This window comes from Paramormyrops kingsleyae, chromosome 20, assembly GCF_048594095.1.
Source record: "Paramormyrops kingsleyae isolate MSU_618 chromosome 20, PKINGS_0.4, whole genome shotgun sequence".
In the NCBI taxonomy this organism is placed as follows: domain Eukaryota; kingdom Metazoa; phylum Chordata; class Actinopteri; order Osteoglossiformes; family Mormyridae; genus Paramormyrops; species Paramormyrops kingsleyae.
Window position 1 is genome coordinate 19,919,841 of NC_132816.1, and position 13,620 is coordinate 19,933,460.

General features: G+C 53.8%; 1 protein-coding gene across 2 annotated transcripts in view; it reads right to left on the minus strand.

Annotated features, from left to right (window-relative positions):
• The window catches only part of slit1b (slit homolog 1b (Drosophila)), an 84,212-nt gene that overhangs the window by 34,014 nt on the left and 36,578 nt on the right, over positions 1–13,620 (minus strand). For both annotated transcript variants that reach the window (XM_023820481.2, XM_072703501.1), the window contains exons 5-6: positions 1,068–1,139; positions 380–451 (exon numbers count right to left, since the gene is read on the minus strand). In XM_023820481.2, the coding sequence (XP_023676249.1) occupies positions 380–451; positions 1,068–1,139 (144 nt within the window). The remainder of the gene's footprint in view (positions 1–379; positions 452–1,067; positions 1,140–13,620) is intronic.

A 13,620-nucleotide genomic window follows, 5' to 3' on the forward strand; every position in this document is an offset into this window, starting at 1 on the left:
TAATCCCCCCCCCCCGGTGCTTCCCATTGACAAAAACAACACCTCTCTCCACACAGACTGCGCGCCCAGCGGGGCAGGATCAAAACACACGGGGCAAGAAAACCGCTACGCAAAAGCGAGAAAAAGCTTGTGGTGCACAAAAGTGTGTGTGTGTGGGGGGGGGGGGGGAGCGTCAGAGCAGGGAGGGAGAGGATGAGCGGGACAGGGTGAGAGGCCGAGGGGCGGAATCTCAGGCTGGAATTTTCCAGTTACATATACAGCAGGGGGGTCCAGTGACTTTGCAGGGGGGGTCCAATAAAAGGCAACTTTTCCAATCATGCTTCGCAACACTGACAAGGTCTGGCCTGCAGGTGGCGTAGTGGTTAAGTAAGATACTCACAGAACTTCCAGCCCCCGCAGGGCGCGGAATGCCCCGTCCTCAATGCAGCTGATGTGGTTTTTGTCCAGTTGTCTGCAGACACACACAGTCTTATTAACAGTGACTGCATGCATGGTCATGGACACGGGAACATACATACGATCAGCCTTAGACGCCGCAGACACGCTCCGACTGCGTACCCCTCTCACATGGGGAAGAGCAAACGCACGCGCAGGCGAAGGCTGACAGACATACATACACATAAACACATCAAAAGGTAAGCATTTCAAAAACACACACACACACACACATACATACATATATATATATATGCAAAAAAGCAACGTCAACTCAAAATCACGCAGCCTTAGCGAACAGACACAGACACACACAGATTTATTCTTTGTGGAGAAAAACATACCCCGCCCCCCCCCCCCACCCCGTTGCCCAGTCTACAATTTGTAAAAAAAAATTATTTATGATGAAAATATGAGAGTACAGCAGCTGCTCTTAGTGCTGTGTATGAAGGTTGATTTTTATCTGCATTATTGATTCACTGGCTTTGCTGAACTGTTGACACCACAGTGTGTGTTTATATATGTGTGTGTGTGTTTGTATTTATGTGTGTGTGTGTGTGTCTGCGTGTGTGTGTCTGCGTGTATGTGTGTGTCTGCGTGTGTGTGTCTGCGTGTGTGTATCAGGCTCTCACAGGTTCTTGATGTCCGTCGCTCCTCGGAAAGCCTTCCGAGGGATGGCCTGGATCGCGTTCTCACTCAGGTCTCTGTGGAAACAGGGAGTACATCAGTATCCACATGTCAACCTAGTCCATCTAGCCCCGCCCCCGGCTCCTGAGCCACACCCCCACACCAAGGCCGCACCACCCCTCTCTTCTTCAGTGATTGCTCCACCCTTCGCAGATGCCTGACCTCCCATTGCTTACATACATAACAGCCCCGATTGTACCTAGAAGGTTGCTAGCTCAAATCCCATTATTAGCTTTTGCTGCTATATGGGTCAAGTAATAAAACTGATAACCACTTAAAAAACACTGTAGAGAGAAACATTCGCTAAGCAACTGAATGCAATATAATTAAATTTATCAGAAGGGTATTGGTTCCAATCCCCATTTGCCACTCCGGCTCTGAGCTCAGCATTGTGCCTTAAACACACCACCACCTACTGCATTCCACACAATGAAAACTTTGACAACCTAAGACAGGCCACCCAGAGACAGATCGCACCTGATGTGCGTAAGAAAGATGGCGAGGAGAGTGGGGTGGAGGGTGTGCGTGTGCAGAACGCGTCCGGTCCGGTTCCACCCCGGTTTGTGTTTCGTCGGGACTCAGTCCGCTTTGCCATTTAAATATGCCTGTTTTCCCCCCAACATGGACTGACACAGGTCGATGACACAGATGGTGAGTGTCTGTCAGAAACGACAGCGACATGCAGAGTGGAACCAATGGCATCCCTACGGGGCCCCGGAGTCAGAGGTTATCAGATCCAGGAAAATCACAGCAGACAGTGTTAAAGTAACAGGCACAACCCACCCCCCCCCCCCAAAAAAAAACAAACATAACTCCAGTAAACATCTAATTATCTGCTGGTATTTCCTGAGGGGGTGGGGGCGCAGATTTGGGACGTCTCTCGGGGGTGTCTGACCCCCCTCTACCCCCCACCCAGTGTAGCGTGAAGCCTCATGGCAGCCTGGTGTCCCGGGGGACCGAATATGAACCCCCCCCCCCCCCATTCTTAAACAGAGTAACTCATCCCTCATCCCTCACTCAGCAGCCCTGATCATAAAAGCATCACTCAACATTTTCAACAGTGGAAAAGTGACATACAAGGTTCTTCCCAGCAGACCACGACATAAGCGGCTATGTGTGTGGGGGGTAAATACTGTGGGGGGCTGTCCACTTTCATGGTATTCTGCATTCTCGTCCGGCCCCGCCCCCCTCCCCATTACAGCGATTACGGCTGGGTCCAATCTCACGTCGGGGGACCGCAGAGATCTCGACATGGCGTGATGACCCGCGGCTTGTTTTCCTTGCCCCCCCCCCACCATTTCAGTGGAATGTGAAAGCTGTGGGCTTCCTGTGTTTGCCCCGCCCACTAACCCAGGGGCGGAGCTTCTGTCTGTCAGAGAGCCATGCCCCACTGTAATTTAATAGCATTATCGCTCTTTGTATTGCTGATGACACTCCACCCCCAAATCGATTCTGTCATCCCTATAACTCTGTGCCCCTTGACCCCAGTCCAGAAATATCCCTGGGGACACTCCGGGGTCACCTCTGTCCCAGCGATGACAGGAAGCTCTTCCTTTCCATCTGCCCTTATCCTTCTCCCCCCTCAGTCACCTTTTCTTTCTCTCCCTCCATATTTCTATCTTTCTTTACTTCTTTCTCTGCCTTTACATATTTCTCTCTCCACCCCCTTTCTTTCTCTCTCTCTCCATTTCCCTCTGCCTCTGTCTCTCTCTCCATCTCTCCCTCTCTACCTCTTCTTTCGCCTTCCCTCTCTACCTCCTCTTTCGCCTTCCCTCTCTGTCTCCCATTTGCCCTCTCCCTTTCTCTCCTTCACTTCCTCCCTCCCCTTTCCCCCGCCCCCAAAAATCTCAGTGCACCTGTCTCCCTCGTCACCTTGCCATGCTGGTGCACGCCGTTCTCCTCTCCCCTCCCCCAAAAGAATTCTCAGTGTCAATATGGCCAGAAAAATCACACCGGTGCAAAAATCCTGCTATTTCAAGTATCTGAGTATAACAAAACTTTTAGCCTGGGAAACAACCTTAGAAGCTGAAAATTTCAATCACTCACTGCAGAGAAAGAAAAGAGATACCCCCCCCCCCCCTTCGGCCAGAGATCCACCCCCACTTTGGCCAATTAAAGTTGCCTTAACCCACAGACCTCCAGTACTTCCTCTAGGTTCAACGGCGCCCCCTGCAGGCCCTCATAAGCCTCACGAAAGCACGTCATATTCCCGCATTGGGCAGCCGCTTCCTGGGCGGCTTATGGGTCAGAGGGCACCGCCGGTAGGCCAATCAGCAGGCAGACAGAGGTCAGCACCGCCGGTAGGCCAATCAGCAGGCAGACAGAGGTCAGCACCGCCGGTAGGCCAATCAGCAGGCAGACAGAGGTCAGCACCGCCGGTAGGCCAATCAGCAGGCAGACAGAGGTCAGCACCGCCGGTAGGCCAATCAGCAGGCAGACAGAGGTCACCAGCGCAGACGCCTATCAAGTCCACTTCCTGTACGGGATGTCAGAAATAGCTCTGCTCCACTGCAACGTCACGCCCCAAATCGATACTGCCAAAATCACTCTGATAGCACAGAGGGTCTTTCCAAACCCCCCCCAAACGGAATGTTACTGACCCCATATACAGGGACGCTCCTTTTTTTGTGTGGGGGGGCGGGTTATTTTCTCAGGTGTAGTAACTATAGGAAGGCAAATCTAGATCATCACCGCAGCGAGCAAAAAAAATCTGCGACTCGCATACAGTCGATATTTCCCCGAGCCGGAGGGATTGGATGTCAGCCCTGTACTGGCTGAAAGGGTTTATGTCAGTATTACGGCCTGTAATCCCCTTACATGGTGCACAGTCAAAGCTCCAGGCCACACAGGGCTGGGCCCAGGGGGATTCGGGATGGGGGGGGGGGGTGGGAAGAGTGAGCCAGGCGGGGTTGTGTGGGCTGGGGGAGGGGGTCAAATCAGGGGGTCCCCGGGTGAGAACAATTATCCCCTGGAAGCAAGCCACACTCACACACGCACACACATACAGAAACAATACTCAGACATACTCAACCATACTCATGTGAGCAATGCGTGTCCACTGCAAATTCCAGGAGTGACCCACTGCCAAAGCCTGGGCAGAAGCTTCTGAAACAGCCCCAGGCGGGAAAACCTCCGATAGCACAGAAGCGAAACACTTCCACCGCAATCGGCCTCAGGCAGACGCTGGAGCTGCTAGCTGCAGAGCAGCGTTCACGAGCTGAAGCCGTCTGGGTGAAAAGTTCGCTTCCGCCCTTTTTTCCGAATTTTACTAAGACGAGGGAAGCCCGTTGGATCGGGGTGCGCCCTCGAGGTCGAGTGGCCGCCGCTTACTCTCCGGAGAGGCGCGTGACCTTAATCTCGGCCATCCTATGCAGCCGAAAAACGCCTGCCGGTAAGATGTCATGGCCGACGTGTGGAGGGACTGTGTGGGCATACAGCCAGGAAGTGGAGCAGAGCCAAGGTCAAAGGAACAGACCAATAGGAGAGCAGCTTTCAGTCACCCATGTCCACCTATCCATAGTCCCCACGCTGAGCCAGGACCAATGCTCACCAATGACACCCCGGACACACAATTAGGCCGTAAATCATTCTTTATGAGGTGAAATGAGGAATGGGATCACAAGCTCACACCTTTGCTCCGCCTCAGAACACTCTCTCACTAAAGTGACCTCTGTGAACAATGTAATTCCGCCTAAATGAAGCTAATTCTAAATCAAGCTCTAAATAAATCTGACTAAATTAAACCCACTAAGTGAATCTCCTTGTAAGTGAAGCTCTCCAGGCTACTGCCGGCAGGTGCCACGCGTCACCGTGCCAGACATGGACCCGGCGGCGCCACACTCAGGACATGCCCACTGTGGGCCGGAGTTGGCTGGCGGGACTTACTGGGATGTACTGGGCGACGACCTGGGACAAGAAACAGGGGAGCTTACATCACCCGTCAACCAAAATTCGGGGGGGTGGGGGGTGGAGGAACTGATAAACATCCCAAACTTCAGGGGGGTGACAAGTTTTCCGTTATATGGAGAAGACAATGGAGCTCCTCCATGGGGGCAGTTTATAACCCCCTCCCATCCCAGGAGGACCACAAAAGCAATGCCTCTGTCGCCCCCCGCCCCCCTCGCTGAAACCACCACCCCCACCCCACAGTGCTCGCATCTTAAAAAAATGTTTAAACTTGTGCTGTAATCATTCCCGATAAGCCCCCCCCCCCACCCCCAACTGGGCCCCGCCAGCGGCTATGGGAGCGTCTCCAAACGCTCACCCCGTGTGGCACGGTGCCGCGGGGGGGCTGGGGGGGGCTTATTGCGAGTAATTACAGAGCACGCTGTTTAAACATGTTGTCTAAAACTGACATCGAATTAGCAGCCTGTTCGCTGCTTTGGGGGGGGGGGGGGGGGGGGAGGTAAATCATAAGCAGGAATGAGCAAAAAATGGCACATTGTTTAATGTATGAAAATATGCAAATATTTATGGTAAATAATACTCAAAATATGAAAGTGGTTTGAAATGTAGCATGATTGTTGGTGCCAAATGTGGGGGTCTAGCCCCCTCCTGGGATTTTACAGTGAACGGTGTAATATACGGAAAACACATTGTTAACGACACAGGTCAGGTACAGGATGGCCAGATTTGTTAAAGCTATCAGGCTATAAGGAGAACCACAAACGCAAACAGCTCAGTACAAAGGTGGCGTGCAGAAAGGCGTCTCCAAAGACACAACTCCTCAGCCCTTGAGGTGGTTCTGGAGCCAAAGGGGATCCTACCTGGTACCTAATGATATGGACACTGAGCATATATTAGCCCAGTCCTGTAAGCATCATCATCCTGTTTGTATCAGAGTCCTCATCACAGTTCTTTATATATCATGTTCCTGTAGTGAAAGAATATCACCAAAGACAGGAGGGCAGCTCAGAAGGGAATGAAACACTGAGGTGGGGGTTTGAATGAGAACAGTGGGGTCCTGGGGGGTGATGGTGTGGAACTGGAGGATGCACAGATGGGAGAAAGGGGTGGCAGTTTCGGCAGCCGCAGACAGCGACAGGGCAGGGCCTGGCAGACTGGCCTCCAGTGCAATCTCCTCCGGGATTGCAGGCGCAACGTGCACAGACTTCACATACAGCCGGTTCGGGTGCCATCATGGGCGTAGGGGGCCAGATGTTTCTCATCACCCGGACCCCCTCCCAGCACCATAAAGCCCGAGTGGCGCCCCCCAGCGAACAGGCTGTGATCACCAGACGCCCCTAACCTGCCTTTGAACAGAAGCCTTCCTGCTAGCGGCCCCCAGGCGACCGGGCCGTCCTGCTCTTCCTGTGCATTTATACGGCTTTATAATCAGAGCAGGATGGCACTTCTGAGCACACGCCTGACTCACGAAGTGGCCCCCCGCCGAGGATCTAAAAAACACACACAAGTCAGCTTCTCACGGGTTTAGGGGGAGGTCATGCTATCCTGGATGTTCTGAGGGAAAAGTTCCAATTAAAAGACTCAGTGCCACATTACTTTTTAGTAAGTAATAATTGGATGGTTTGAGTTTGAGTAAAATCACCCCTGTCCTGCAATAAACTGGCGTCCCATCCAGGGTGCCTGCCTTGTGCACAGTGCTCACGAGGATAGGGTCACTGTGACCCTGCTTCGGATGTGTGCTTAGAAGATGAATGCACCAGGACACGCCGCTCATCCCACCAGGACCCCAGGACACGCCGCTCATCCCACCAGAACCCCAGGACACGCCGCTCATCCCACCAGGACCCCAGGACACGCCGCTCATCCCACCAGAACCCCAGGACACGCCGCTCATCCCACCAGGACCCCAGGACACGCCGCTCATCCCACCAGAACCCCAGGACACGCCGCTCATCCCACCAGGACCCCAGGACACGCCGCTCATCCCACCAGAACCCCAGGACACGCCGCTCATCCCACCAGGACCCCAGGACACGCCGCTCATCCCACCAGGACCCCAGGACACGCCGCTCATCCCACCAGAACCCCAGGACACGCCGCTCATCCCACCAGAACCCCAGGACACTCCGCTCATCCCACCAGAACCCCAGGACACGCCGCTCATCCCACCAGGACCCCAGGACACGCCGCTCATCCCACCAGGACCCCAGGACACGCCGCTCATCCCACCAGAACCCCAGGACACGCCGCTCATCCCACCAGAACCCCAGGACACGCCGCTCAGCTCTGCTGAATCAGGTGCTTTGTCGGGTTGAGCACACAGACACTAGCAACAGGAAGTCCGTCTTTAACGTACATTTGGCGCGGATCAGGTGGGGGCCACCTAAATATCACAATGTATATTTAAAGTGTCACTCAGTAAAATGACACTGATGGAATTTTCATGGAGTAGTGCTGCCCATCCTCCAGGTCAGTAGAAACAGGACTCATTATCCCAGACTCATTTGCTGCCTTCCCATAGTCCATCCATGCTCTGATGATATTTCTGTTTATTTCTGAAAGAACAGAGAAAAAGACGACAGGCAGGAGATGTCAGCGGGAAACAGCGGTGTGCTAAGCGGAGCCCAAGGGCACACCAGTGAGGGTCGGGGGGAGGTACGTGTGGGGGGCACCTGTCCCGGGGCTTTCATGTCTGGGACAGGCGACGGTTTGCCTGCAGCCAAAATGTCAGTGATGCAATTGAAAATGCGAAAAACGTCAGAAGAACGTTCAGAAAAATGAAGTCTGTCACTGATCACCGCCATTTCCAGAATGTTAAACTCTCGAATTGGCCGCTGGGGGGTTCAACAATGTGTGTGTGCATCTTGGGGGGGGGGGGATTTCATCTGGTGAAGCACCTTGCCCCCCCCATCACTTGTACCACAGTCTATAACCTCCCTCCCCCCCCCCCCACCTATAATGTTCTCTCCTCTCCACCTGTACCACAGTCATCACCCCCCCCCCCCCCACCTAAGAGCAGGTGAAAGCAGTAAGCCAGTAATGTCAGCACAGGACTATCAGATACCCTCCCCCCCAAGGAGGATTGTATGCGAGGTATGGTAGCATGGACAGCTGGGGGTGGGGGGGGGGGGGGTTCACTGCCATGCTGTTTTACAGGATTCGGGGGGCACGGTGTCTTGAGCTATTTATCTAGAAACTGACCCTCAAGCACAGGAAACAGGGGGTGGGGTGGGGTGGGGGGGGTCAGTTATGAAAAAGGGGAGTGTGTGCTATTAGATTTGGGCCCTGGGGGGTGGGAATGGGGGGGGGGGGGGTAATGAATAACAAACAGCAGCAAAGGTGACAGGACCGAGGAGGGGACAGGACACCCACTCCATCATCAACACTCCATAAAGCAGCCCCCTCCGCCCCCCCCTACATGCTGGAGTCCTGATTCCATCCCCCAATCCAGCTCCAACCTAACAAGGTGCGCTTTTGTTCCGCGGCTGAAAGCGGCCGGATGGGTGGGGGCCCTCCACGTGGCCAGCAGGGGGAGATGTGCAGCACCGAGAGGCCCCAGTGCAGCAGCTCCACAATGAGAAGCATGTGTCTGGTGGAGTTCAGAGGACGCCGCTCTCCAAAGTGACTTACACACCTCCTGCTGCTCCCCCATCTCACACACACGCAGATTTTTACTGAGGAAATTCAGGTCGTGCGCCTCGCTCCGGGGTCCAACAGAAGTCCCCTCCTGGGATTTCAGCTCACTGCTGTACTCATGAGACTCTGGTGCTCCCGTCTATCCAGCTTTCGCTCTTTCATTCCATCATTCACTCCATTTCATTCCTCCATCTCTCTGTTATGTCTCAGTCGCTGCTTCCTCCTTCTAGCGCATTCTGGCCCTGCCGGCTCTGCCAGGACTTCCGGCTTGTTCAGCCTCTGCGACCCGCAGTTACGAGTGACCCAGGTGACATTAAGCAGCCTCCGCAGTGCTGTACACCGAAGGCATTTATGCCGAAATATCGGTACGTTAAGACCCCCTGCCCCCCACAAACTGTTCTCTGATGAATAAACAAAGACAGCTTAATTGGATTCACATTCCAGCATCGGAACGCTCGGAACCCTGGGAAAAACACGTGGCGACAGCCCAAGACCACAGAGAAGCGGGTTTCACCCCAAACAGAGAGACCGCACCCCCCGCCTCTCGCACAGAACAGGAGAGGGGTCTCACCAGAACATCATATTTGCCATTTTTTATATGACTCTAGGAGATGTCACACAAGGGGCTGTTTAACTCTAAGTGCAAACCTTTTGCATTCAATTTAATAAAATTTAATTCTGATATAGCGCCTTTCCCAAAAGGGCTTTCGCATCGCTACTAAGCACAAACAAACAAAAAAACAACCTCTGTCTCTCCTTCCTCCCCTTTTTCTCGGTCATGTTCTCCTGTCCCACCCTCTGCCCCCCCTCCCCGCCCCCATCCCACAGGTATAAATAACTGGGGTGTCACCAGGCTTGCATGAAGGATGACTGGGCGACCAGCTGAACAATTTCCCCAGCATCTACGGGGATTTAGTATGGAACACACTGGGGCTAGGGTTGCAATAAAAACAATAGAAATATCTGTCAGTAAAGTGCCCCCCCCCCCATATCACTCCTACCATTGTCCCCCCCCAGCCCTCTGAGAGGTCTCCTGCTCGATTAACGCCACCCAAACCCCCAGTCGCCACGCTCCACGTCTCCGCGGTCACTGCCGCCGTCCATGGGCCCTCCACCATCACGTCCTCCCCAGGAAAGGTGTGCCCCTCCCAGAACTTAGACATCTGGACGGGCGTCTGTGAGCTTTCTCACTGTGAGTCACATTCACACAGGCCACCCCCTCACTCCTAGGAACGCATGTGCATTTACAGTGCTCTTCACCACACCCATTTACCCATAATGCTTCAGACCATGTTCACTCGGACACAGTCATCTTCATTGTAGCTTCGAGCCATAAGCATTAATTCACTGACTCTCTTTACTTGCTTTCAGCATCACACACACAAGCCCATCACAGTGCTAGCTGGGCTGATCTCGTTCCATTTTACACACAGTATCTGGACTGCCCCCCCCCTCCACACCGACACATGTGGACCAGCAGGGGGTGCTCTGCAGCATAGGTCTGATGGAAAGCCTGCAGATTTGCAGGACACCGAGTGTCACCTCATATGAGATCCTTCAGCTGCTGAAAGCACAGAATCACGATGCAGAGCAAAGTCACCGGATTCCACTTAACATCAGACATGTCGGGTGAAAAGTGTCTCCAATCGTCTATCAGGCCCATGAGTTTTCAGGCCAATTTCGGGCACCCTGGTCCTTTCAGAGTTCCTCATCTCGTTTCCATCCCATAATTACTAAACTTCCCGCCAGCCAGGGACCTGCGTGGCGGGTACGAAGAAAGACTGCCCCCGTGAGCTCAATGTGACTAATCAATTTTGCGCCCCCCCCCCACCCCTTTCCATTTGTCCTCCACCAACGCCCCCCACCCCACCCCCACCGAGAAAACACTGATTCGTCACATCGAGAATCTTGTTCTTTCGGCTGTCTCAATGTTGCACACCTACAGTGGCCTATCTGTACAGATAGGAGGCACTATCACAGGCACCATGAGCAGGGATGAAAGACAGGCCTGTCCGTCTCTCCCCCGTGTCCTGAGTAGCGTGCGTGTGCTCACCACGCCTGAAGGCTAATTTCCACGGACCGGGCAGAGTGCCTTCGATAAAGACACAGGGGTCTCTGCTGGTTTTAATGAAGAAGCTTCTGGAAAACGTGGGACCCCGTAGGTGTGAGAGTGCCAAACCAACACCCACCCCCCGCCCCCGAACTCCCCCCGGACACGTTCAGACTGAGACCGTGTGTTTAAATCCTTTACTCCTTAACACCCCGTCCGTCACCCCAGTGGAATAATATGCAACTGGACAAACTGGTGGGCAGTACAATAACGGCTCGGGCCGGGAGCGCCTTCACAGTCGTTGCCGAGGTGTCAGTTGCTAGGAGACAAAAGGTACCCAGATGGAACTGTGGCTGGGCTTCGGGGGCGGGGCCAGGCACAATGGGGGGTGGGTCACAGCTGTGTCGGGGTGACACAGAGCCGGTGTTCTGGGGCGGGGGACAATGAGCCCCTTCTCATATGTACTCTCTCTTCCTGGGCTTATAAATCTTCCCCCCCCCCCCCCCCCCCCCCCGACTGATCTCCAAGCTCCACTGCTTCTTCCCTCATGCAGACGTAGACAAACACACATGTGACCTCCCCCCCCCTCCCACCCCCAAAAAAAAAGAACTGAGGTTCTTTCTGAAGGTTTTCATTTGCTGCTAAGGTATGGAATGCAGGCCCGTGGACTATCAGAGGCGGCTAGCTAAGTTGACCCGTGTCTGTCCAGTGCTACGCTACAGCCGTGTTTTGAACTGCTTAACGGTCGGCTGGACCCCCCCCCCCCCCCCCCCCCGCCACTACTCTTGTGGACTGACAGTTATGGCCCCGGAAAAGGCGTGTTGGCTTTTAAAGCGAGCCGGCCGCTTAGCTGGTAGCATTGTGTCTGACAGAAGGTAATTAGCATTAAGCGCTAACGGCAGAATGCAGGGCAAAGGGAATCAATCAGCTCCTTTCAAACGCGGGGCCTTCTGCTGTCGCCGGAGCCTAAACGCTGCGAGTCCCCGCAAAGCTCCAGCCGGCGGCGCAGCCAGAAAAGTGGACTCTGCATGCACTGCATACACCACGGGAAAACAAAGTGTGCGGCAACTCGAGCACAATAACACTGTGTATCTATAATAACGTAGCTTTCATTTCTGAAAGGCGAAGCCGACGGGTGGCCGTCACAGTTAGGGTCATCATTTTCATTCTGGACGTGGGCTGAGCCTCAGACTCCATACGCGACACCCCACCCCCCCCCCCCCAGGTCTGCACTGTAATCGTCTCCCTCCAAATCCTAACTTCCTGACTTTGAGAACTGCACGTCCTTGACATGATGCAGACGCCGGCTCATCTCTCTGGGGGGTTTTTGGAAGGGAGGGGCTGGTACAGCTGAGGGTGGGGGGAGTTGCCACAGTTTTTTTTTAATTGACAGCTTTGCCGCTCGACAGATATGGTGCACAAGGCGGGAAGCTCCAAGGTTAGTTACGGAACACCCCCCCCAGGTGGACGGCTCCTCCCCCCTGCCCACACACACACACAGGTGTGTGATCAGTCACCAGGCCTCTGCGCATCACTGGTGCATGACTGTGACCCTCAGAGCTTCACAGATCATCTCGCCTGCTTGTTCCAGGTCTGTGAACCACGCAGAGCTGAAGTATATACCCACCGCTGCAGATATGCAGAGATACGGTGTGATTAAGAGCCCTCTGCGCAGGACCACAATGCATTGCACAATGAATGCATGTATTTATTTAATTATTTAATTTAAACTGTTTATTTAATAGACAGTGACGTACCTCATGACATCACCTGCACCAAGACACATTCCAATAGATTCCAACAGACCTTCACATCAACCAAACGGTTGGTGGCTTCAGCCAACTGAGAGACTTTTGCCATGTCCTTCAGAACATCAGGACTTGGCAGCTATTGGTGAACCACCCTTGACCGTCTGGTGGTTTGTTTTCTGGGTAGTGGGGGGGGGGGGGGGGAGTGGCAAGGAGCCTGAACCAGACTTCTGGGTCCAGTTCCAGAACCTTCTGTGATGGAGGCCCTTAAAACTAACTGTGGACAAAAACATCAGCTGAAGAAGTAGCAGAGTAGTGGATGCAGAAGACGGGCCTCACCGTCTGAGCCCCGGCAGAGCCGAGCGTGAGCGTACCGCCACGGGGAAACAAAAACATCGCTGGGAAGCTGAGAGCTTCACTCACAGAATCGATACGTTCCCAACGTCTCCTCTGATTGACGTGGAGCTTCTCAGACATTCCCTCGCCAAGCGAAAAAATAAATCCAACTATTCCTCCTTTGACACAAAAAAAGAAAGAAAGGGGTGATTCAATATAGCGGGGGGTGCTCCTCGAAATATGGGGAGGGGGGCAGGAACGGCACAGGATTAATGACGGCATTAGCCTGGGCGCTGCCCGCGTTTACCCCTGAAGTGCTTAAGCGTGCCACGCTTGCGGCTCCCTGATTTCAAGATAGCCGTCTAGGCGTGCAGCAATCTGCGCACATCCGGGGGGGTTGATGCCTGCTTTCGGGGGTTCCTGGTCCCACCCACCGCTGCCAGCCCCCAAAGAAAAAGCCGACGGCTGTCATCACTTTCCCCTCAATGATCCACACGGCTACGCAGCCGTCTTTCTCTCGCGCTCAGCAGGGCTTTGAGGGATCGATCATGACGCGCCTCCAGCACCGGGAAATATGTCAGACCGGGGTGGGGGGGGATATGCTGGGGGGGGCACGCTTCTGTGCTTTTTAGGAAATCCAGGTTCTGTTGTCACACGCACAAAGGCCGCGAGTCTCATTAGAGAGATCATTAACCATCATTAAACGTCAAAAAAATGCAAAAGAGTGACATTAGCTCCTGACTGCCAATTAGCTCCATTAGTCACACAGATTAGCGTATTATAAAGACGTACGGGGGGGGTAAAAAACAATAATCGGTTATC